This window comes from Triplophysa dalaica, chromosome 13 (genome assembly GCF_015846415.1).
Source record: "Triplophysa dalaica isolate WHDGS20190420 chromosome 13, ASM1584641v1, whole genome shotgun sequence".
Classification (NCBI taxonomy): Eukaryota; Metazoa; Chordata; class Actinopteri; order Cypriniformes; family Nemacheilidae; genus Triplophysa; species Triplophysa dalaica.
Genome location: NC_079554.1, coordinates 377,501 through 403,752, shown reverse-complemented (window position 1 = coordinate 403,752; position 26,252 = coordinate 377,501). Strand labels below are relative to the sequence as shown.

Here is a 26,252-nt window from a genome sequence, read left to right as displayed (position 1 = left end):
GTCTGGATTTCGAGCATGTCACAGTACAGAGACTGCTTTGATCAGAGTTACAAATGATCTGCTTTTAGCGTCTGACCGTGGCTGTATTTCGTTATTGGTGCTGCTAGACCTCAGTGCTGCATTTGACACCATTGACCACAGCATACTTCTACATAGACTCGAAAATTACGTTGGCATTAACGGAATAGCATTGAAATGGTTTAAGTCTTATTTATCCGACCGTTTTCAATTTGTAGCAATAAACAATGAGGTGTCCCGCAAATCACAAGTCCAGTACGGTGTACCACAGGGCTCAGTCTTGGGACCCCTGCTCTTCGCATTATACATGCTACCTCTAGGAGATATAATAAAGCGACACGGAATTAGCTTTCACTGTTATGCTGATGATACTCAACTTTATATTTCCTCGATGCCTCATGAAACCCAGCAGTTTCATCGAATAAAGGATTGCATAGTTGACTTAAAAATGTGGATGAGTAACAATTTTTTACTACTAAACTCGGACAAAACAGAAGTGTTACTTACTGGACCGAAAACTGCTATGCGTAACAACCAAGAATACTGCTTAACGATTGACGGATGCTCCATAAAATCCTCGTCATCAGCTAAGAATCTAGGCGTTGTATTCGACAGTACTCTCTCATTTGAAAGCCATGTCGCAAACACCTGTAAAATTGCATTTTTCCATCTTAAGAATATATCTAAATTACGTCATATACTGTCACTTTCAGATGCAGAGAAATTAATTCATGCATTCATGACATCAAGACTAGATTACTGTAATGCACTTCTAGGTGGTTGCCCTGCGGGCCTATTACAAAAACTGCAACTGGTTCAAAACGCGGCAGCTCGAGTTCTTACACGTACAAAAAAGTATGAGCATATAACCCCGGTTCTGTCAACCTTGCACTGGTTACCTATAAAGCATCGCATTAACTTTAAGATCTTGCTTATTACCTATAAAGCCCTACATGGTCTAGCGCCGCAGTATTTGAATGAACTTCTATTGTATTACAGACCTCCACGTACATTACGCTCTAAGGGGTCCTGTCAGTTGGTAATACCTAGAATTTCAAAATCAAGTGCAGGTGGTAGATCGTTTTCTTATCTAGCGCCTAAACTTTGGAATATTCTTCCCTGCACGGTCCGGGAGGCAGACACACTCTGTCAGTTTAAATCAAGACTAAAGACTCATCTTTTTAATCTTGCATACACTACACCTCCATAATATTAATCCTCAGAGGATTTAGGCTGCATTATCTAGATCAACCGGAACCAGGAACACATCCAACAACAAATGATGCACTTGTTGCATCAAAGAGTGCAGAACAGTACTCTACTCTCAGCCAGTCTTGTCTCTTTGTTCCAAGGTTACCGCAGGATGCAGTTCATGCCCAGACCTGATGGCAGAGCTGAGAATGGAAAGCGGTGACCTGACAAGTGCTAAGAGGATAGAGCTGGATAAAGGACGCGACAACTTTGTTTTTCCTACAACATTTCAAATGCTATTAGATTGTTAATGATAATCTTTAATCCTTAATTTTTATATATTTACTAAGCCTTGTTGTGCAAGCACTGTTGAGCTTGTGCAGAGGCAGCAGCTTTTGCCAGAGGGGAACTTGAATCCCCTGGTTGGGCCTGGGTTCCCCTGAGGTTTTTTTTCTCGATGGGAGTTTTGGGTTCCTCACCACCGTTTGCATATTGTTTTGCACTATCTGCCTGGCCGGGGGGGCTGCTTTAGAATTCATACTTGTATTAAATGTGTCTCATGTACAGCTGCTTGTAACAATGAAAATTGTAAAAAGCGCTATATAAATAAAGTTGAGTTGAGTTGAGTTGAGAATTCCAAAACGTGGAAAGCATCAGCCTGGCTACCATTGCTCACACTTTGACCAAACACAGAATTCGAATGAAACAGTTGTACACTGTTCCATTTGAGAGAAACTGTGATCGGGTCAACGAACTCCGGCACCAATACGTCCAGGTATGATGTCTATACACCATGTCTGATTCTACAGTGACAACAGTAAACACTTCTTTTTTTCACTATTCTCTATTGCTACTCTAAAACATTTATGTAAAAATTGTGTTTGATTTTTCTTTCAGAGAATTATGGAATTGGAGGCTAATCAGACACTACATGAATTCATTTATGTAGACGAGGCAGGGTTTAACCTCACAATGTGTGCTGCAATTTCAAGTGCTGGTTTGGTCCTGCAGAAAAGCCTGATTGGTCCCTACAACACAGAGCGACTTCTTTTGTTTCTAGATGACCTCCACCAACAACTGGTGCCAGAAGCAGAACAGGTGGGAGGAAACATGAGGACATTTGTGATTACATGGGACAATGTAGCATTCCACCATTCACATTGTAGTAGAGGAGGAGCAGGGGGCGGAAGTGCTGAGTGCGGCCATCGCCTGCCAGAGGCCGGAGCCTGCGTCCGTCCGCCCAAGGGGGCGGAGCAGGGGACGGGGAACCCGCCCCGACTCCCAGATAAAGGAGGAACGAGCGGCAGCATGTGGGGGAACCGGACTTTAATTTTTTTTTTCCCTCTCTCCCCTCTCTCTTTCCGGTCGCTCCGAGGGCTCCCGTCTCCGTTGTCTCGTCTCGTCGCTGCATACCCCCCACCCCACCCCCCCCGCAGGAGGGGGAGGGAGCTTGCACAGTCGCGGGGGTACCCCCGGCCTGTGAGGGGTGATGGGGGTATGTAGTAGAGTAGGCGGGGCGAGACCGTGGTTCGAGTCCGGTGAGTAATTGTGAATTAGCGCCAGCTGTGCACACACCGGCCTCGAATTACGTAGGAGATGGGAGCATATATAAGGAACGAGCGACCAGACCGTCGAAGAGAGAGGACTGGGCCCGAACTTATGTTATGTTTGTGTTTGTGTTTGTATTTGTATTTATATTTATGTTCATGTTTTGTTCGCCGGCGGTCGTCCGTGAGGGGCCGCCGGCTGTTATATTAATTTATTAAATGTTTAAAATGTCTTCCGGTTCCCGCCTGCTTCCTTCCATTGTATTGAGATGTATTACACACATGCAATCACAAACTGGTTTGCAGAACATCCAAGAGTGATTTCTCTTTTTCTTCCTCCGTACCCTCCTTTCCTCAACCCCGTTAAGGAATTTTTTTCTGCTTGGAGTTGGAAAGTTTATGATCATCGCCCTCGAGACCAAATGTCCCTCCTGGATGCCATGGATGCTGGCTGCAGAGACATCTCAGTTGTGGACTGTCAGGGATGGATAAGGCATGCCAAGCGTTTCTATCCAAGGTGTATAGCGAGAGACAACATAAGATGTGATGTAGATGAGAACATGTGGCCAAATGCTGAAGATCGTATAGATTAGAACAGGACTTTTTCTGGGCCTTTTTTTCTGTCTTTTTTTTCTATTTTTGCACACTTTACTGTAAATCAAAGGCCATGTATGTTTGTCCTTGTTCCGTTTTGAACACTGACAGCAATTTCATATTGCTAATAAAGTCTTCACTGCATTACTTACTGTCGCTTACTGTTTTTTTTTCCAGTTGTACATTCTATAAAGTATTGATGATTCCTTCACATTTAGATATTATGTTGTACAGATCTAATGCACCATGAATTCTCTCTCTCTCTCACACACACACACACACACACAGCGGAATGAATGAAAAAAAAAAAGATTTCATACTGTATGTTCTATACAGAAAGAACTGAAACATGACAAGTAATGCAGTTTTTGTAATGCCACCAACTGTTAGTATTTTGACAGTCATTGCGGTATGATTGACTATGTGTTCATGTTGGATAGAAAACGAGTGCTAAAGTTTTGACCGAATGATTCAATTTTGAAACGGGTTTGCAGTGTTTTGATAGAGTTAGTGTATATTGAAAAAGATTTTAAGGGTTTTGAAATGTAGAGTTTGTATTTATTTAACAAACTGTGGTTTGGTCAGAAAATTAACTATTTGGCTAATTGTGTGATGTAGGTGTGTTGCTGTGTTAAGAGTTTAGAAAAAGTATTTTAAGAATTGGCAAACGCTTCTTAGCAATTGAAAAAAACTGTAATCCTCAGAGGATTTAGGCTGCATTATTTAGATCAACCGGAACCAGGAACACATCCAACAACAAATGATGTACTTGTTGCATCATAGAGTGCAGAACAGTACTCTACTCTCAGCCAGTCTTGTCTCTTTGTTCCAAGGTTACCGCAGGATGCAGTTTATGCTCAGACCTGATGACAGAGCTGAGAATGGGAAGCGATGACCTGACAAGAGCTGAGATGATAGAGCTGGATAAAGGACGCGGCAACTTGACCCGATTTTTCTACAACACTTCAAATGCTATTAGATTGTTAATGATAATCTTAAATCTATAATTTACCTTATTAGTAAGTTTATTTATTTTTATTTAGCCTTGTTGTGCAAGCACTGTTGAGCTTGTGCAGAGGCAGCAGCTTTTGCCAGAGGGGAACTGGAATCCCCTGGTTGGGTCTGGGTTCTACTGAGGGTTTTTTCTCGATTGGAGTTTTGGGTTCCTCACCACCGTTTGCAGATTGTTTTGCACTATTTGCCTAGCTGGGGGGGCTGCTTTAGAATTTAGACATAATTAATATTGCATATAAGAATTTATAGTCCGTTTAATATTTGACCTGTGGTTCTCTCTCCTATGTGTGCTTTCACTGTGTGTGTGTGTGTGTGTGTGCGAGTGTGTTTGCCTGTGTGCGTCTATGTCAATGTGTGTAAGTATGTATGCATATTGTGTCTGTGGAGCATTTGTATGTCTGTCTTTTGTTGTTTTCACCTTTTTCTTGTTTTTACAGGTATAGGCCTTTAGTTGTTTTTCTTGTATTCAATGTGTCTCATGTACAGCTGCTTTGTAACAATGAAAATTGTAAAAAGCGCTTTATAAATAAAGCTGAGTTGAGTTGTGCGTGTGTGTGATTTTGAGGTCTTGAGTGTCAATGTCTGCAGGAAAATTTGTTTTTCAGCAAGTGTGAATAGTTTTGAGAAGAGAGCTTCATTTTGATGTGAAAATAGGATGTTTGGGGAATTGGGTGAGATGTTATGGATTTGTGTTTACTGTTTTGAGAATATGAGGCATAATTTTAAGAAATGTGTTTAAGCAATCGTGAAAAACTGTTAGAAGATTTGTACGATATGTGTGAGAATACTTTTGACTTGTTGTGTTTATAGAGACAAAGTCACATACACATGTTTCTTCAAACATAACTTCTGTATTTTGTACTTGTATTGTGTGTCTTGCAGCACATACACATACACACACATGCTCACACACATTCACACACATACTATAATAGGCCCTTGAGAGAAAAGATGGACGACCCACAGATCGGACAGACTGTTCTTTCCAAACCCACCTCCTGCAAGAAAACAACACATGTCCATCTGTGGGATCCATTAGAGTCGGACTGACCTGCAGAACATTTCCTTCTCTCTGTGGTCTCTAGGGTTTGAGCCGTGTGTCTGAGAGGTGAATCACAGCGAGTCTGTTCACTCATTCAATGCTTTAGCATCACACTAACATGGATACACCCTCAGCTCTTATCATCAGCCAAAGAACCTTTTTCATCCATACATGACATGTTCTGTAGCAGTCAATCATACCTTTACAATCTTTACGGTCAGGATAACAGTCATTAAATCTATTAAATAAATACCAGTCATAACTGATGCTAGAGGAGCTGAGGCGGGATTTATTAGCAAAACTAAAGAAAACACCAACACAAAGAGCAAGAAACAAACAAACAGACAAACACAGACCCAAACTAAAATGACATTCGTGGGAAATCATTGACTTCCATCGTAGAAAAACATAAAATGGTTGTCAAAGGTGCTTTCCTTAATTCTTTAACCTCATTTTATGTTTAACAGAACAAAGTGGTACAATAATACGATAGTCAATGATCTCCAAGAAATGTCAGTTGCTACATTCTTACCAATATCTTCTTTTGTGTTCAACAGAACAAAGAAACGACTCAGGTTTGAGGGTGAGTAAATGATGACAGAATATTCATTATTATGTGAACTGTCACTTTACAGCTGTTTTAACTACTTACACACAAAATGTTCGCTTGTCACACAATCTTTGAGACCTGACACTCAAACACCAGAACCACACACCAAATCAGCAAAACCAAACACTTATTCACCACCTTTGACTCAGTTTTCATTTTCATAAAACACCTTTCATTTTTAAATGTGCTATATAAATACAATTGAACTGAACCTTTGGCAAAATACAACAAACAATTCTCTATGTAACACAATCAAATCTTACAGGAAGTATATTGACTTTCTTTTTCAAACACTACAAACTAACTCCTCACATGTGCAAACACTTGTTGATTTACTTACAGTAACACCAATCAATCATGACTTTGGAAGAGGTCTACAAATAGGCCAAAGGTCAAGCTTTCTTGCTTTTGTATTTACAGTGAATTTTCAACATCTCTCTGCCAATTTCTTTCAATCTTGTAGAGATGAGCTCATGAAATAGGAGCTTTAGGTTTTGACTAACTGTGTGTATATGATACACTGTAAAAAATACATGTGAAATCTACCGGAATCCACTGTGTTCATGCACTGGAAATAACTGTATTAGGGGTCACAGTGAATTACTGTAGTTTCAATGAGAAATTACAACACTGGTCAAAATATTGTGAAACTCACATTAGAGAGGATGTGCTGTACAAAGTCACAGTTATCAGTGCTGTCCTGTAGAACAGGGGTTCCCAAACTTTTCAGACCACGACCCCCAATATTAGACTGCTGACGACCCGCGACCCCCCCCCCCCCTCCTCCCCCTCCTTTCTCCTCTTTGTGTTTTCCTCCGACAGCTTGTAAGGATTAGCGATTTGGTTACATACTAACAGAGCTAAAACAAAAAGGAACACAATCTCTAAGCCAGGCTATTTTATTAACAAATTATGGACAAAAACAAATACATCCCATAACTGTGAAATGCTTAAAGACAGAATAAAGCTGCCTGTAACACGCATACAACAATAACTTTGTATTCAGAAAAATCGCCTAATGTGATGGATGGGCGCTGTGCGCGGAGCAAAGCAGATCGCCACCCGCAGATCATATTCCACGTTAAGCCGTGACCTGTGTTTTTTCTTAATGTAAGTCAGCGCGGAGAATGTCTTTTCGCATAAATACGTTGAGCCAAATTGCATGAGTACATCCAACGCGGCTTTCGACAACTGTGGATATTCCAGCGCAACAGAAACCCAGAACTCATCCAGCGTCTTGCTGTCAAATGCCGTCCTCAGGATTCGATCGGATGAAAGTTCTATCAGCGCATCTTCCATATCTGACGCCAGATTATTTTCTGTGGTTACATTAAATGGTGACCTTATCCAGTCATATTTGTCGGGAAGTTTTATTTCCAGTTTATTTTAATTATCCTAAATTTATACTCGCATCATTACTACCTTTTTTAACATATAATTTTTTTTTTTTTTTATTAAGTTTCTGTAAATCATCTCGCGACCCCCCGCCCCACCCTATACACGACCCCCACTTTGGGAACTACTGCTGTAGAAAGTCACAACAAACAAATACTATGTGAAATGTACAGTTATTCCCTGTGTTCATGCACTGGAAATAACGTATTGGGGGTCACAGAGCATTAAAGTATATTCGGTGAGAAATTACAATACTGATCAAATATTGTGAAAATCACATTAGAGGAATGTGCTAGAAAAAACGACTTTAAGGTAACCAACACTGGCCTGTGGTAAATCACAACAATCAAGCATGAATGTTCATAGTTCTATATTATAAAGGGTTTAAATAATTAAAATATATATTTTCCCAGTTCAGAGGTATTACAGTTAATCTTGGAATTGAGAAACTTTTGTGTGATATCCAGGGCACCTCTGAAATGGGACATAATCCAAAACAAAGTAAGGTCATTATTTAAAGGATACAAATGTCTTGCACAAGCTTTTGTAATAAACAATTTTAAGTTTTAAGTTTATTACTTACTGTAAGAAACAATCACAGTTACTCACTGGCAGCAATTGACAAGTTACTTACTGTAATAAACAATCACAGTTACTAACTGGCAGCAATTGACAAGTTACTTACTGTAATAAACAATCACAGTTACTAACAAGTTACTTACTGTAATAAACAATCACAGTTACTAACTGGCAGCCATTGACAAGTTACTTACTGTAATAAACAATCACAGTTACTAACTGGCAGCCATTGACAAGTTACTTACTGTAATAAACAATCACAGTTACTAACTGGCAGCCATTGACAAGTTACTTACTGTAAAAAACAATCACAGTTACTGACTGGCAGCCATTGACAAGTTACTTACTGTAATAAACAATCACAGTTACTAACTGGCAGCCATTGACAAGTTACTTACTGTAATAAACAATCACAGTTACTAACTGGCAGCCATTGACAAGTTACTTACTGTAATAAACAATCACAGTTACTAACTGGCAGCAATTGACAAGTAACTTACTGTAATAAACAATCACAGTTACTAACTGGCAGCAATTGACAAGTTCCTTACTGTAATAAACAATCACAGTTACTAACTGGCAGCAATTGACAAGTAACTTACTGTAATAAACAATCACAGTTACTAACTGGCAGCAATTGACAAGTAACTTACTGTAATAAACAATCACAGTTACTAACTGGCAGCAATTGACAAGTTACTTACTGTAATAAACAATCACAGTTACTAACTGGCAGCCATTGACAAGTTACTTACTGTAATAAACAATCACAGTTTCTAACTGGCAGCAATTGACAAGTAACTTACTGTAATAAACAATCACATTTACTAACTGGCAGCAATTGACAAGTAACTTACTGTAATAAACAATCACAGTTACTAACTGGCAGTTACTAACTGGCAGCCATTGACAAGTTACTTACTGTAATAAACAATCACAGTTAGTAACTGGCAGCAATTGACAAGTAACTTACTGTAATAAACAATCACAGTTACTAACTGGCAGCAATTGACAAGTTACTTATTGTAATAAACAATCACAGTTACTAACAAGTTACTTACTGTAATAAACAATCACAGTTACTAACTGGCAGCAATTGACAAGTTACTTACTGTAATAAACAATCACAGTTACTCACTGGCAGCAATTGACAAGTTACTTACTGTAATAAACAATCACAGTTACTCACTGGCAGCAATTGACAAGTTACTTACTGTAATAAACGATCACAGTTACTCACTGGCAGCAATTGATAAGTTACTTACTGTAATAAACAATCACAGTTACTAACTGGCAGCAATTGACAAGTTACTTACTGTAATAAACAATCACAGTTACTAACTGGCAGCAATTGACAAGTTACTTACTGTAATAAACGATCACAGTTACTAACTGGCAGCAATTGACAAGTTACTTACTGTAATAAACAATCACAGTTACTCACTGGCAGCAATTGACAAGTTACTTACTGTAATAAACAATCACAGTTACTCACTGGCAGCAATTGACAAGTTACTTACTGTAATAAACAATCACAGTTACTCACTGGCAGCAATTGACAAGTTACTTACTGTAATAAACAATCACAGTTACTAACTGGCAGCAATTGACAAGTTACTTACTGTAATAAACAATCACAGTTACTCACTGGCAGCAATTGACAAGTAACTTACTGTAATAAACAATCACAGTTACTAACTGGCAGCAATTGACAAGTAACTTACTGTAATAAACAATCACAGTTACTAACTGGCAGCAATTGACAAGTTACTTACTGTAATAAACAATCACAGTTACTCACTGGCAGCAATTGACAAGTAACTTACTGTAATAAACAATCACAGTTACTAACTGGCAGCCATTGACAAGTTACTTACTGTAATAAACGATCACAGGTACTAACTGGCAGCCTTTGACAAGTTACTTACTGTAATAAACGATCACAGGTACTAACTGGCAGCCTTTGACAAGTTACTTACTGTAATAAACAATCACAGTTACTCACTGGCAGCAATTGACAAGTTACTTACTGTAATAAACAATCACAGTTACTAACTGGCAGCCTTTGACAAGTTACTTACTGTAATAAACCATCACAGGTACTAACTGGCAGCCTTTGACAAGTTACTTACTGTAATAAATGATCACAGGTACTAACTGGCAGCCATTGACAAGTTACTTACTGTAATAAACAATCACAGTTACTGACTGGCAGCAATTGACAAGTTACTTTTGTGATATTTTGAATGTAGTGCTTCATTTTGCAAGAGATGTGAGGCATTTAGCATTTTGCACGTGCAATTCTTGGATTCGTAATGCAGAAATGATGAGTAAAGTCAACCTGTAGATTGAGAAAATAACATCAGTGCAGCAGAGTCGTTTCTGTTTACTGTGAATGAAAGCAAAAGCAGCTTTAAAACACCGGTGACCCGCTGCGGGTATAAATAAGGCCTAATAGGGACCTGACAAACCTCACGCTGAATATAAGGAAAGAGAACACTCAATACATCAAACCCACCGCTGATATTTTCTTTTTTACACAGTTTTTCTGTGAGAGAACGGCCTGTTACACCATGAAATATGATCAATCTCACGGCACGGCTGGAGGAATGTGCAATTACACATTTATTCCACTGCGATGGAAAACAGAACACACTTCAGAATTACAAACACGTGACATCACAACCCAAACAAAAATATCCTTTGATTGTTTAATATCTATCATATCAATGATGGCTATCCATCTACAGACATAATGAGAGGTTTTTTATGTGCACAATACAAAACAATTCTTTCCTCACAGAGATCCATGAGTTCAGCAGCCTGTAATGAACAGAATGAGATCCAGAGAGCTGAAACCCACCACGTTAAAGCCCACGTGTGCTCGAAACAAGAAGAGAATGTGTTTAGCTCAACTCAAAGACACCAATCAAGACTCCTCAACCGTCTGTCTGAAACACACGCACATGCTCGCTCAGATGATCTGATGAAATGCTGCTTCATTAATAAACGCCTGACATTAAATCTGAAACACAAAACTCTGATAACTGATAGACTGGTTTGAAGTTTGGCACACAGAAAGAGAAGAGTCTAAACTGATATCACAGTCAAATCTCACAACCTCTCGTGTCAACTTTAAACTCATGACTTCTGACAAACTAAATACCCCAAACCCTTGTGATTTATTTACCACATTAAAACCTTTCACAGCTAATACCTCAAAACTGACACCAAGCAATTACACAGCCGTCACCATCACAAGTGTATCCAGAAGATCAAGAGCGGTTTTCATTGACAGACCAAAAACTTCAACCAAGATGGTTTGCTGGTCTGGGCTGGTTTATGCTCACCACACAACACCCACACCACTTGAGCAGATTCTGTTGCCATCTTTAAGAATGGTCTGAAAACACACCTCTTCTGTCAGCACCTGACCAATCATTACTGATTTCTATATCTTTTCTACTCTATCTATATATCTAGATAAAGAAGAATGCTTACTTAAACTTAGATAAACTAAACTTGGCTCTGAGAGATGTTTTTATTGCTCCTATGCTTTTTGTGGTGCTAATGTTTGACCCAATTGCTTCCATTGTTTACCCAACTTGTAAGTCACTTTATATAAAAACATCTGCTAAATGAATAAATGTAAATGTTTAGCTGTAGACACAGTGATCAATGTTTGTCAGAGTTAATTTGTAAAATTAGAGTTCTTTATAAAATCCCACACACTCAGTATGAATCTGTAGTCTGGATCCTGAGGTCACATCTCTCTGGTGTGGAAATAGCAAACTTAACTAAGGTATATGGACCAATCAAAACCTTCGCTTTATGTACCCTAGGTCACATGACATTTCCACTAGAACACCTCTGAGAAATGGTGGAACACCTCATGAGGAAAAATCCACAGTGTCTTTTATTATTTAATCTGCCACACATCTGACATGATATTCGTCAAGCATGACAACGATTATATAAGACAAATATAATAAACATTAGAGTCCTCAGCTGACAGCATGACGTCAGATATCATCATATGAAGACTTCTGAATTCAATCACATTTGGTCAAAGTAACAATTCCTCATTAGCTGTCACAAGAATGTTACACTGACATTGTCTCTATCATCTACTAGCACATGTGTGTCCCTTTAATCATTTATGAAAAGTAATCATGTTTTGTTTTGTGGTAAAAGTGTACTAACCATTATTTACTTTTACTACAGTAGCCATGTCTTTTTGGTTTTAACTGTAATAAACCATGGTTCATGTTCATAAGCGACATCATTCCTGATCTTCTGTACATCAACAAGTCAAACTAAAGTAAAGTAAACTTCTCAAAGAATATTACTGACAGATCTCAACAACATCTCAACAGTGCTCAGTTGCTTTTCTGCTAAAGAGGGACACTTGACAGCAACACACGATGTAGCTTTTTATATATGTTTCAGATCTAATTAAATACAATGAAATCAGAACAAACACGCCTTCAGAGTTTCAGATCAAAGGAAACCATCCCTCACAGACCATCATCTCATAAACCCTTCATCTCAGAAAACAGGACGCAAGTGGTAGAAAACACACAACGAGACGGAGTAAAACCCCAGTACACTTCCACGTGTGATCTGATCCATCCCTCCAGACACATCTTTATCGCAGACAAGGCCAACAGAAAATCAAAGAGACCTCCTGAAGACTTCATCCGGACACCTATGAAAACATTCCTATCCAGCTGCACACGCGTGTGGTGTGTGTGTGTCGGGACAATTCTCTCTTCCGCAGATGGTTTCAATGCGTCCCCTGCGTGATGCAGAGGTCAAAGGTCACGCCCTTTTCATTTGATTCTGTGACTCTGACTGCGATGAAGACTCTTCCGATCTGATTTTAAAGCTCATTCTGTCACATGACCGCTCATCATACACCATCACTCTCACGGTCAAGAGATCGACACGTCAAGCTTTAAGAGCTTCAGGAGAGCCGTACAGACACGTCAGGAGACTTTTATCAAGTGGTTCATCTTGTGTACATGAGCATCACGATGGTTCTGTGAATGATGAGGATACTGTGGTGTAAATATCAATCAAAACATTTAGTGTGGTCGTTGTGTACGTGTTGGTGAAACTGAATCTCTAATGAAAGGTCAGGATGAGAAGAGACGAGGAAAAACATTTTCCACGCCAGCATGAATAAATCCAGACGTTCATTTAGCTTATGCGGCACAAGCTCAACGTCAAGCCATCGGTTGCACATTCACAGCCATCCATCAGCGCTGACATTAGCGTGTGCTCATCGGTGTTGACCGGGATAAAGTCAAAGCTGATTGGACGAGGCTATTCATTGGTGGCGTTGTGGAATTAGCTATTGATTTTTCTCCTCAAAGAGTCCTGAAATCTTGCTCTTTTCTCGTTTGTATTTGACAGAGGCATTACAGAGACAAAGCTGGACACGAGCGCGTGAATAACAATCTCGCAAATGTTTCTCCGTGTCTTCGCTGTGACCTGTGGATAGTTGAGAAACACACATTAACAGATGAAGCAGATCCACACAACATCATGTGTGTCTTATCTGAAGCAGACATTCATCATGAGCCTTTGAGCTTAATTTCACCCCTGTGAACTCTTAGAAACTCACACATTACCCATCACCACTAACATTACGTCCTCCAGCACGGCACATACCCGCATTTTAAAAGCCTTTCTCTGATATGAGTATTTTCATTTCCAGCACATTTTAAAGCGTGTCTTGTGTTCAATGGTGCTCTGTGCTGGAAAGAACATTTGAATAATTTCTTGAAGTGCTCTTGTTGTGACTGGCAGATAATAGTGCCTTTGGGTTTGATATTCTGCACAGACTGAAAGAAAAACACTTGCAGCCAAATGCATTCATGAAGAAATGTCCAGGCTCATGTCATGGCTAACATGTTGCTGGTGAAGCTGGAAAGTCTGTCTGCTTACACATTTTCATCATCTCACACGCTTGGAAGCTGGAGGTCAGGGTTTGGTTGGTTGTAATGGACTAGTTAAGATTCACTGGTATATGTCATAAAGAAAGGTTTTCAACACGAACCGATCATGAAATCTATGAAGTCATTATTAGGGGGGTTATATTATTGGGCCAAGTTACAAACACACTTTAACAATCTGTTGATGTCCTTTACAGTCTCATTGACCGCTGCGCCGGTCACCTGATCTAAGACAAATCTCATTCATAAAATCATCTCTGACTGCAGTAATGAAACAATATGGATTGTGGCAATCCATTTACAGCAGGTTTATATTAAAACCACTGTTCTGATCGAATCCATTATATTCTGGGGTTTTAGTGAGAGAAGCTTCATAACTTCTGTTGGGAAAGCGAACAGTTCATTCATCACTCATTCCTCATGTGACTGAAGAGATTCGGTTCATCTTCTATACAAGCAACTCTCATCAACATTGATCATTATTTCCACTGAAGGAATCGTGAAGAGCATCGTTTCTGAAAGCAGTCAGAAGAACATCAAATCATTCAAGGGCACTGATGTGTCTCAGATGTCATGTCAAGTTCACATGATGATTCATGTTCCTCCTTCATCTACATCCTGGAAGACTCAATCTCTGCGCTTGGATTTACACAAATGTTCATCAGACTACGGCCACTTTAAGGGTTTGGTTGACCTGGATCATCTAAAGGCTAAAATACACTACAAGACTTTGTGACGATCCTGTCCTTTCTGTTCTTGGATTTCGTGCCTTGGGGACAGGGTTGTTACAGTATCATGTCTTGTGTGTATGTTTTGTTTTATGTGGAGACACGTGGCGGTATGTTTGGATCATTCGCCGCGTGTCATCCTGTGTTCCGTGAAGCTCCGCCCCCTTGTTTCTCCGTCAGGCTCCCTTAGTGTTTTATCTCCGTCACCTGTCTCCCATTAGTGTTTAGTCTTGTCACCTGCCCTTCTCCGTCCCTGTGCAATCTCCCCTCGGTATTATGTCTCTATTTAATATCTCTGTTTACCTCGTCGGTTCATTGTATTGTATTTGTCTTTCTAGCCTTGCCCCGTGTTCCGGAGGATATTTGGATTACCCTGTTACCTGTTTGAAGTATTGTATGTGTTTCCTCCCCGTGGTTTCTGTCGGTGTGTTTCGTGTTTTTGGACTTTTTTGCTACCTTGTTTTGTTTGTTCCCCTCCTGGAAAAATTTTCTGTTTAGTACCAGTCTCTGTTTTGCCCCATCATGGGTTTTGTTTTATTTAATAAAAGTCTTTGTTACCTCCATCTGCCTTGCATCTGGGTTCTGCTCATAGGTTTCGTGACAGACTTTTGATCAGATTTTCAGTCTGGACGTTTTGCAGAAGTCTGTGCCAGTCTGTAGATTTAATCAGTGAGTGTGTTTCTATCTGAAACTTTGAAAAGTCTGCAAGTGTGTGATGTCTATTAAAAAAAAACACCTGTAGTGTATTCCAGCCATCCTCTCCACCTCATGTCCTCAACATTCAGCGTTCATCTCCTCGTGCTTGATTCATCCCATTTCTCTTTATACATTCTTTTCCATTTTGTATACATTATACGTGTCTGGTGAATATTTGATATTTTATGTTTTTTTTAGTTACTTTACTCCTTTAGTAGTGTGTGATCTGATCACCGTAACACTTTTTTCCTGCAATGCAACACTATCACAACATCACAGTATTTCCCTTGCCATAACTTTGTAACGAACAACATGCACCGATTTCCAATCTTGGAACATTTTGAAAAACATCATTGCTTTACATAGCAGATAACACAATCTAGTTCTTGACGCAATGATATAATATGTTTTATTCGTCTGTAAAAACAAAGGCGATTTTCTGCGTTTGATGACGCGACGCGACGTGACGTGCGTGAAGATACACCGAACTCAAGAACAACTTGCTACGCGACGAATAAAGTTTCTCTCTCATAGTTCATGTTGAGTGTTATTTGAGTGTGTGTATACCTACACGTTTAAGTGACAAAACACGTAGCAAACAAACTCACTGAGACTCAAAGACAGCGTGAGCGCGCATGATCGAGTCTCCAGTACGCGCACAGCACACAGGTACTTTATTCGTTCACTCACCTCTCTGTTGAGAAGCAGCACATCTCCACAACAAACCGACAAGAGCAAGAAAACACGAACTCTTCATCATGTCCACATCAGACTTCTCTTCACACGAGATCAGACACTAGGAAAGTGAGTTTGAGAAGTTTGGCCACAGTTCTCCTCCTCTTCACACCGCGCGCTCCGCCCGGTCAGTGCACGAGTCATGTTTCACTCACTCACAATTATGACTAAAACAGAGTCAAGACTGTGACACAGATCGATTACAGAACATATGTCGCTTTAAAAAACTGTCTAAAATTGAATTTGTGAATTACATCTATCAACTAGAAATTCCAGTAAAGTCATATACTTTGAAAAGGTTTTGATTCAACAAGTATTCACAGTTAAACCAGATCCAATGCCATGGTGTTTTACATAAAATATAATTTTTAGTATGTCTACTATATTCAAATGAGATCGGACTTGTACTCAGTCTAGGAGTTTTGGGCCTCTTTTACTCCCTCTAGTGTCAGGTTTGCCGGCGCTCTTCTGTATTCACCAAAAGCACATTGAATGAAATGGAGAGATTTCTAAACAAACATCCAGAGATCTCTCACAGTGATTATAATGTTCCGGTTCATCTGTCCGGCAGTCGTGCACGCCGCTGTTAGTTGATTTTGGACTGACACATGTCCGCTCTCTCCTCACAGGTTCAGTGGGCCACATCTCCGTTCTGCAGTCACAGCGCTCTGATTGACACCCGACTGAAAACATTTCTGATGGACTTCAGCTGAGTTTAGAAGGACTGAGACATTGCACGTAAGGTGTGAAGGCAAACGCATTGACCGACTGAGAAATGTCCCATCGGCGTGTGGAGTCTCTCTGGATGAAGCACCTTTGTGCGGGTGATGTGGAGGAGAGTCAGGGTTTGGTGCCGAGGGATGAACTGGCTGAGTGCAGCTGCGATTCCCCTCCGGACGAGGACAGCGGCCCTCTCCAACGGCCAAAAATCTCAACTTGGGAAGCGGGCTGGAACATCACCAACGCCATCCAGGTGAGCGGCGCACATGCACAGCTGCATCACACACGTGCTTGTGAATGTCTGGACAATGCAAAATAAAAACTAAGTCTGAGGAGAAAGTGCAAAGCTTAGTGCAGCTGGCTGTAAGTAATGCGTCTAAATAAAAACATGAAGTGTTGTCAAGTGAAATATTTGAACATGCTTTATTTATTTTATAGCAGCATTAATCCCAGTTTATGTGAATGTCACCCCATTAACTCGTCTGTTCATTTCCAGTTAAAGCTGACACTAATATTTAGAGGCGAGGTAATAATCACATGGCGTGTGTGTTATTGCTGCTCAAGCTCATTTCATTCTTCCGTCTGCTTTATTTTATTGCTTCATGTGTCTCACACACACGTGTTTCTCCCTTTTCTGAATCTCAAGACTGAAGTAACAGCACTTCTTAACTTTGAAATTCTGCTTCTTTTCATTGCAAACAGTCTTTTCTCTCTTCATTGAGCTGTATTTACAGATGTGTGTGATGTTTGCATTGCACTCGCAGCAAGAGATAGATGTGGACACAAACCAGCAAAAGAGTGCATTAATCAATTCTTTAGACCTCACCTGTCCGCTTGTCATGATGCATTCTGGGTAGTGATGCACAATCATGGGTACAATTATCGTCATTTAATCATGATTGATAATCACGATTATGTCATTCCACTTCAGCGTGTTTATTACACTTATAGAGCCCATGAATGTGTTATAATCTGCTGCCGCCGAACCTTTTCAACACCGTATTTCAAAGCACACAATCAATCATCTAAACACTCCACCACAAAAATGAACATTTCCTGACCTTCGGAATGAAATCCTGCTACTCCATTTTTGATTTCTTGTTCTTTTGTTTATAAATCATTGGTCACCCTTCATGTTTGTCTGTAGGTTTTGCAAAAAGTATTAAAGATACAAGCTTTGGGGTGATTTTCCGACCCTATCGGGAGTTTTGTGCTTGCTTTTAAACATTATTATCACACTCAATTACTGTCATTATGGGAAACATAAATTGTTATCACGATTAAAACGATTAATCCTGCAGACCTAGTTCTGGGAGTTATCAGTGAAGGTTAAGTATGATGCTGACTCAGACATCTTGTGTAAATGAACACATGTGTAGAGTGTAATATGTTTTGAGAGAGATGAAGCGTTGAGCAAAGATTGTGTCGTTAGAAGAGGAAATGAATGTTCATCTTCACTCACTGCGTTTAACACAAAACAATTTACCAACAATTACAGACAAGAGAGAGAACACTGAGACTTTATTACTGCCATCTGCTCTCTCTATGTCTCTCTCTCTTTCTGTCTCTCTCTCTCTCTCTCTCTCTCTCTCACTCTCTCTCCATGAGTTTAATTATGCACTATAACTCACAATGCTTGTTGGATGTTGTTCTGGTTGCCAGGGAATGGTTATGCAGTGGCTGATATGTCAGTGGTGAGATAAGTACTAGCACACTTTCTCTCAGTGTTGTGTTAGTTGTGTTAATGTTTTTCTTCTGTGCACATGTGTATGTGTGTGTGTTTGGTCAGGGTCTCTTTGTGTTGAGTCTTCCGTTCGCCCTGCATCAGAGCGGTTACGTGGGTCTGATTGTGCTGATCTCAGCCGCGCTAATCTGCAGCTACACGGGGAAGATTCTGGTGTCCTGTCTGTATGAAGAGGACGAGAGCGGCTGTCCGGTCCGTGTCAGGAACACATACGAGGACATCGCCGATGCCTGCTGCGGAAACATCTGCCCCGGCGTCGGGGGGAAGCTGGTGAACGCCGCTCAGGTGGTGGAGCTCACCATGACCTGCCTACTTTACCTGGTCGTCGGTAGCAACCTGATGTGTCACAGCCTCTCCTTCCTGCCCATGACCCCGGCGACCTGCTCCGTCATCACCTTTCTGATCCTGCTGCCCTGCATGCTGATCCGTGACCTGAGGGCGGTGTCACGGCTCAGCTTCCTCTGCTCACTGGCTCAGTTCCTCATCACCTTCATGGTGATTGGCTACTGTCTCGGTCAGTCGGCGCGGTGGGCGGGCAGGGGTCTGAGTGCAGTGGCTGTGGACTTTGACGGGTTCCAGGTGTCAGTGGGGGTGATCATCTTCAGCTACACGTCTCAGATTTATCTGCCTCCGCTGGAGGAGAGCATGACGGACAGACGGGACTTCAGCAGAATGATGGACTGCACTCACGCTCTGGCCTGCGTGCTCAAGACCGCTTTCTCTCTCCTGGCATTCCTCACATGGGGAGAAGAAACCAAAGAGGTGCGTTCCCACCGTTCACTGAAGGAAAGATAGAAGCAGCTCAAAGCTGTTGTGAGGTGGTGTAAAAACATAATAAAACATTCATTTAACTCGTGTTCTCTTTCTTCAGACTGCTGTGCTCGTCTGCCGTATAAAGATGATCTCGCCTCTTAACATAAATTCATGGCACAGTTTCATTTCACTTGTGCAAAGAAAACAACAGATTGAATAATCTTCAAAGGCGGCAATAAATCAATCTAACAACTTCTTCCTTCAGTTTTCATGTGTGTAGATGCTGATAGTCTGTGTGTTAGTCATCCGCTGGTGTCTGTGACACATTTATTCTGACTTGATCAACTTCACTGATGATTCACTTTCACCATACAAAGACTAAAACATCACATCTGCTTGTCTCTCTCACAGAAACAAAAACACATTATGAAACAGTAAGAATGTCACACCACTTGTATTATAATGAAGAGAGCCCAGTATGTTCATAGAAAATGTTGATTTTAAGTTGCAACGAAGAAAGTAAATTTTTTTGGTGAACTGTTTCTACAAATGACAATGATGACAATTTTATTACTGAAGTCTATAATAAACCATCATTCAGTTTAGGGTCAAATCGTGTCATGTTGAGACACAGCCGCAGAAAAATGACATTACATTTATTCATTTGGCAGACACTTTTATCCAAAGCCATTTACAAGTAGCAGACCATATAAACATTTTGTCAACAAGCTAAACAGTACCGTTAGTTTACAACACCATGCTTCTAGAGGATTAAAGCTGGAGTAAACAAAGGAGAGAGTTTTTTTATTGGTTAGTCAAATAAATGCAGAACGTCTTGGTTACGTATGTAACCTCAGTTCCCTGATGGAGGGAACGAGACGTTGTGTCGAGAACGACAGATGGGGTTCGCCCTTGAGAACCAATCAACTCTGACTACTATAGAAAAGGCCAATGAAATTTGGCGAATGCAATTTGCATGCCGGGCTCCGCCCCCGGAAATCCGGTATAAAAGGAAGCCGGCGTGCAGCATTCCCTTACCTTTTGTTCTGAAGAGCCTGAGACCTCTCAAACTGCAGCAGAATACTATACGTGTTCATGGCATAAGGGACACAACGTCTCGTTCCCTCCATCAGGGAACTGAGGTTACATACGTAACCAAGACGTTCCCTTTCTGTCGGTCTCTCGACGTTGTGTCGAGAACGACAGATGGGGTTGCCTATGGAAAACGCCACAACGCTGTATCGCGTCACAATGTCAGCGAAGCGACGGTAACAAGCCTGGGCGTGTCATCTCGAAGCTTTCGTGAGACTGTAACCTTCCAGTGTGGTGGTCGGGGGGTTCCAGAGCTTTCTTGGAGAAAGATGGGTACAGCCCTGACCGGTAACTTTCACGGACGGGGCCTTAGCTCTCTATAGGCGAGAGGCCGTCCGGATCAGTTTACACCGGGTAAGCGCGACTCTTAATCAGAGAAGCGCTACAGAGGCCACCTCCTACCCGTGGGGAGGAATATGGTGGATATAGGTATGGTCTCGTCCTTGGAGGAGAACGCATGGAACGTGCGGACTGAGTAGTTAACCGCGAGGTGGAGGCCCACCTGGGGAAGCTCATGGGTTACCAGGAGTGGGAACCATTCTCATGAGGATACATCAGACGGAACAGCCCAAGGAGGGGGTAGCACATCAGACGTCCGGTAGCACTAAGTCCGGTTAGAGCTATCTGTGATAGCTCACATGGTATCCCGGCCTAAGGGGGAAGGCTGCTCTGCCCAGCCAGCCCCCAGGGGGTGCTTGTTTGGTGATGGATGGAATGCCTATTCTTAACCAGTGTCTGGGTAAGAAGGGAGGCTGGTGAGGTACCAGTTTCTTAGCGATGTGTTCGGGTAAGAAGAAAAGGTAAATAGCACACTGACCCAACCTGTTAGAGGGTGGAAAGGTGCTTTCGCAGGCATACGCCCCCCCGGATGCCAGTCCTACATGTCGCCACGCAGGACGTGGGCTGACACCGGGTTTACGCGAAGGTTGTTAACCCTTGCGAAGGTGTTTGGGCATAGCCCGACCCGCAGCTCTACAGTTTTCTGCTAGAGAGGCGCTTCTGCCAGTGTCCAGGAGGTGGCTAAACTCCGTGTGGAGTGAGCCCTCACTGCCAATGGGCATGGGAGATTCTGAGATCGGAATGCCGTCGTAACGGCGTCCACGACCCAGTGCGCCAGCCTCTGTTTGGAGACAGCCTTCCCCTTCTGCTGTCCTCCAACAGACACGGAGCTGGTCAGAGCTTCAGAGCTCTGCGTGCGGTCCAGTACGTACTGGACACAACACTAATCGGGTTGGGTCTTCCTCCCCTATGGGGAGCGCCTGCAAGTTCACCACTTGGCCCCGGAGGGAGTAGTGGGAACTTCTTGGGCACGCATCCGGGCCTGGGTCTCAAGATAACGTGAGAGTTTCCAGGGCCGAGTTTAAGGCAATCCGGGGACACGGAGGATGCTCGGTGGTCCCCTACCCTCTTGAAGGAAGTGAGCGCCGTCAGGAGGGCCGTCTTACTCTATGAGGAAGATCGGAACCTCCGAGGGGCTCTTTGGGGGGCCCTGAGGCTCCCCAGGACCACTTAGGGTCCCAAGAGGGTATGGAGCGGAGATGAGGCGGATTCCGCCCTCTCGCTGCTTAGGAACCTGGTGACCAGGTCGTGTTGCCCTAGAAACTTTCCACCGACTGAGTCGTGATGAGTGGCAATAGCGACTACATACACTTTCAGTGTGGAAGGGAGATGTTAGTCTCCAGTCTCGTGAGAAGGGGAACACAATCCTGATCAAGCACCTCAGTGGGTCTTTCTCGTTGAGAAAGACACCAGGACGAGAAGAGGCACCGTCTAGAGGCGTGTAACCGCCTAGTAGATGGGGCCCTAGCCTGGGTGATGGTCTCAGCCGTATAGGGGGAGTAGCCATCTTAGGATCTTCTCGTCCCGTCTAGAGACCTGACATGGGTGTTCCAGAGGTCTGATCTGGGATGCCAGAACGTGTCCTTCCCCTGAGAGAGCAGGTCCTCTGTCAGGGGAATGGTTCAGGGGGAGTCGCTGTCCAGAGCATCGGCTCTGAAGCCAAGTGTGGTTAGACCGGTGTGGTGTAACCAATAACACTTGGTGCTCCTGCTCCCTGACCTTGCACAGAGTCTGTACAAGAAGGCTCCTGGGGGGGGAAGGTGTGCTTCCGCCCATCCCGTGGCCAGCTGTGCGCAAGGATATCAGTGCCGAGGGCAGGGACTATCAAGCGGGCAAATGGTGGTGTTACGGGAGGTGAACAGGTTTTACCTGGGCCTAGCCGAACAGCCTCCAAATGAGCTGGACTGCGCGGGGGTGGAGTCGCCACTCTCCACGAGGCATAAACTGGCGAGAAAGCACGTCGGCTGTCTAGTTCAGTTTGCCCGGGGTGTGTGGCCTGCAGGGAACGAGTCACCTGTTGACTCCACCGGAGGAGGCGTCGAGCAAGTTGTGTTTAGCTGCTGTGAGTGAACGCCACCCTGACGATCTGTATTCGCTACAGCTTTAGTGCTGTCCTCGGAACAGCACGTGCATGTCTCGCACGAGAGGCCGTAGCCTGCTCAGTGCAAGTAGCATAGCCCACAACTCTTGGCAATTGATATGCCAGCGCAGGCGGGGGTTCGTCCAACACCCCACCTGCGTGCCCGTTGCACACTACACCGCACCCCTGCAGGGAGACTTCAGTCGTCACCACGACCTGCCTCATAACCTGCTCAAAGGGACCTGAGTCCGTCGAAAAAGTCATAAAGACTAGGGGTTATGGTGCGTCGGCAGCAGGGCGGCATCACCATGCGCCTGCTGCCGGTGTGCCACGCTCTCCTCGGAACTCGACTCTGAAACCAGTGTTGGAGCGGTCTCATGTGCATCAACTCGAGGGGTATTAACCCGCGAGGACGCCATGTGTCCCAGGAGCCTCTGAATTGTTTCAGGGGGACCGCTGTCTGCCTAAAATGTTCATTTCAGACAGTTCAACACTGGTTGGGCACAACTGCGGACAGGTGCGCCGACATGGTGACAGAGTTGAGTTCCATACCGAGAAAGAGGATCCTCTGCACTGGGGAGAGCTTGCCCCTCTCTTGGTCGACCTGGAGTCCCAATCGACCTAGGTGCCGGAGCACCAGGTCCCTTTGTGTACATAACAGATCTCGCGAGTGTTCCAAGATAGGCCAGTCGCTGAGATAGTTTAGTACCCGCTCGCCTTCCTCCCCTCAGGGAGAAAGGGCGGTCAGGGACAGACCGAAAGGGAGGACTCTGTACTGATATGCCCGCCTCTCGCACGCGAACCGTGGGAACGGCCGGTGTCGAGGAGGATCGAGACATGAAAGTAAGCGTCCTTCAGGTCGATTGCCACGAACCAATCCTGACACCTGATAGATGTCAGGACGCGCCTCTGTGTGAGCACCCTGAATGGCAGCTTGTGAAGGTGCTCTGTTCAGGGTACGCAGCCTTTGGGGGCAACCCGCCGTCTTTCTTGGGAACGATGAAGTGCGGGTCGTGACCCACTGAACATCTTGGTTCTGAGGGATGAACTCGATGCCTGTTTTGCCAGAAGGGTGGTGACCTCTACCCGAAGTACGGAGGCGTCCCTGCGTCTGACAGAGGGAGAGATGATGCCCCGAAACTTGGGAGAGTCTCTGGCGAACTGGATCGAGTAACCAAGACGGACCGCCCTCATTAGCCAGCGAGACAGTGTGGGCAGCTCTCGAGCTCCCAGGGACTGTGACAGGGTGACCAAGGGGACGGTCTGCTTCATCATTCCCACGGGTGGTGGTTCGTCGGCTGGCGGAGCTAACCATGTCGTGGGGAGTCCCCGGAGGGAAGGTTTGCTCTGCCTACTTACCTGCCTGGCGGGACAACGGCACGCACTGTCGGTTTGAGAGTGGTGACAGCTGTCGTATGTGTACGACCTCACGCCTCGCCAGGGTGTGAGGTCGTTTCGCCGAGCACAGTCCAGTGGAGTGTGCGATCGGCTGCAAGTAAACCCGGGGAGAACAGAAAACTCAGTGAGTAAGTGGGCGCCAAGCCCTAAAAAGGGCCCGGCTTTGGTGACGAGGCAGGAGTCGTCCCGTACCGACCGATCAGAGCCGTGGCTGAGAAGGTTCGGGCCCGATGTTGTTCTCCCTGGGGTCTTCCCGTCAGTGTCCCTTCTCGCGAGGAGGTTGCTGACGGGGTGGAGGTTTCCCCCTCGACCTCTGCTTCCGGGGTGCCGCCTGTGGGGGCACAGGAACCGGAGCCGATGTTGATAGGGTCCTGGGTTGCAGGGAAGCAGACGTCACGTGAGATCTCGGAGGCCTGTAGGCGGCCGAGTCGCGGCGTGAAAAAAATGTGGTTAATTGCCACTGTCTGCTTCGCCGTCAAAAAACTGCTGTGTTACCAACAACCCGCCCTGCGAGATGAGTGCATCAAGAAAGCGGACTTCCTTGGTGTCACTCTTCTGCACAAGGTATAGCCGGAGGTGTCTCTCCTGGACCACTACCGTGGACATCGTCCGACCCAGGGCCCGTGCCGCCGCCTTAGTCGCCCGTAGAGCGCTGTCAGCGGCGGCACGGAGATCCTGCATTATACCCGGGTCGGCCTTACCCTCATGGAGCCCTCTCAACGCCCTGGCCTGGCGGACCTGCAGGATGGCCATGGCGTAGAGAGGAGGCAGCCTGGCCCGCAGCATCGCAAGCTTTTGACATCAGTGATGCCTAAGTCTTACGTGCTTTGGACCGTAGGGGTGGCCGATTCCCCCCAGGTGGTAGCCGTCCGCGGCACAGGTGCACCGCGGGCGGACGTTCCACCCGGGGGATCTCGACGCAATCCTTGGCTGCCCCACCAGCGAGGGAAGTAAGGGAGGCAGAGCTGGTTTTCACTGGAGCGATCCGTGAGTGGAGCGCTCCAAGTGTTACACAGCTCCTCATGCAGCTCCGGGAAAAAAATGGAACCCGGGGTGGGCGCGGTTTGCACCGCGCTCCGACCTCAGGAACCACATATCCCCGGGTTAGCATGAATGACATCACTTCTGCTTCCTCCTAACTCGACCGCTGGGGGTGGAGCTCGGATTCGTCGGAGTCGGATGCTAGCCTCCCTCCGATGCTGCGAGCAACATCTCATCTGCGTCACACATCGTACCCGATGTGTGTGCGTGAGAATCCGGACGGTATGCGAATCGGGGTGCGATCGGCCCGTGAGCACTCAGCTGGCGGGTTTACGTTCGCAGAGTTCCCCATATCACTAACGCTGCTAACGTGTGTGGTCATCAGGGCCGTAGCCACAGATGTCACAGCCTGGGTAGCAGACGAAATGGTGGCTGGTTCCCGTGGGAAGACAGCCACCCGTGACCGCAACTTCTGAATGACAATCCGCCCGCAGTGCAGGCAGATGTGTCAACGAACGCTGCTTCAGCGTGCTGGACGCCCAGACGCCTAACGCAGCGATCGTGTCCATCCCCCTCCTCGATGAGATTCCCGCACCCAAGAGAACAGCGGGACATGCCGTGCTGGAGAATGCTCAGTTAGTCCTGAAAAGGACTTTTTAGAAAAAATCTCTAACACCTCCGGAACCGCCGAGACGCCCAGGGGAAGGTCGCTGCAGGTAGGGACGATCCGCTGGTACACGTCGTAGATCCAGCGATGTAGAAGAAGAAGATTTCATAGAATTCGTTCTGTTCGTAGTCATGAGCGAAGGCTCTGAAGAACAAAAGGTAAGTGAATGCTGCACGCCGGCTTCCTTTTATACCGGATTTCCGGGGGCGGAGCCCGGCATGCAAATTGCATTCGCCAGATTTCATTGGCCTTTTCTATAGTAGTCAGAGTTGATTGGTTCTCAAGGGCGAACCCCATCTGTCGTTCTCGATACAACGTCGAGAGACCGACAGAAAGGGAACCAAATTTTCATATATTCTAGATGTATTG

The 26,252-nt window shown here is 44.3% G+C and overlaps 2 protein-coding genes across 2 annotated transcripts in view; one reads left to right on the top strand and one right to left on the bottom strand.

Moving 5' to 3' along the window:
* The window catches only part of lama2 (laminin, alpha 2), a 194,595-nt gene extending 178,381 nt beyond the window's left edge, over positions 1–16,214 (bottom strand). Inside the window, 1 exon segment of the mRNA XM_056763746.1 lies at positions 16,065–16,214. Within this exon segment, the coding sequence (XP_056619724.1) occupies positions 16,065–16,134 (70 nt within the window). The 5' untranslated portion in view covers positions 16,135–16,214.
* Positions 16,142–26,252, top strand: part of si:dkey-126h10.1 (vesicular inhibitory amino acid transporter) — an 11,076-nt gene continuing 965 nt past the window's right edge. Inside the window, exons 1-3 of the mRNA XM_056763747.1 lie at positions 16,142–16,236; positions 16,739–17,082; positions 18,619–19,335. Coding sequence (XP_056619725.1) covers positions 16,885–17,082; positions 18,619–19,335 — 915 coding nt within the window. The 5' untranslated portion in view covers positions 16,142–16,236; positions 16,739–16,884. The remainder of the gene's footprint in view (positions 16,237–16,738; positions 17,083–18,618; positions 19,336–26,252) is intronic.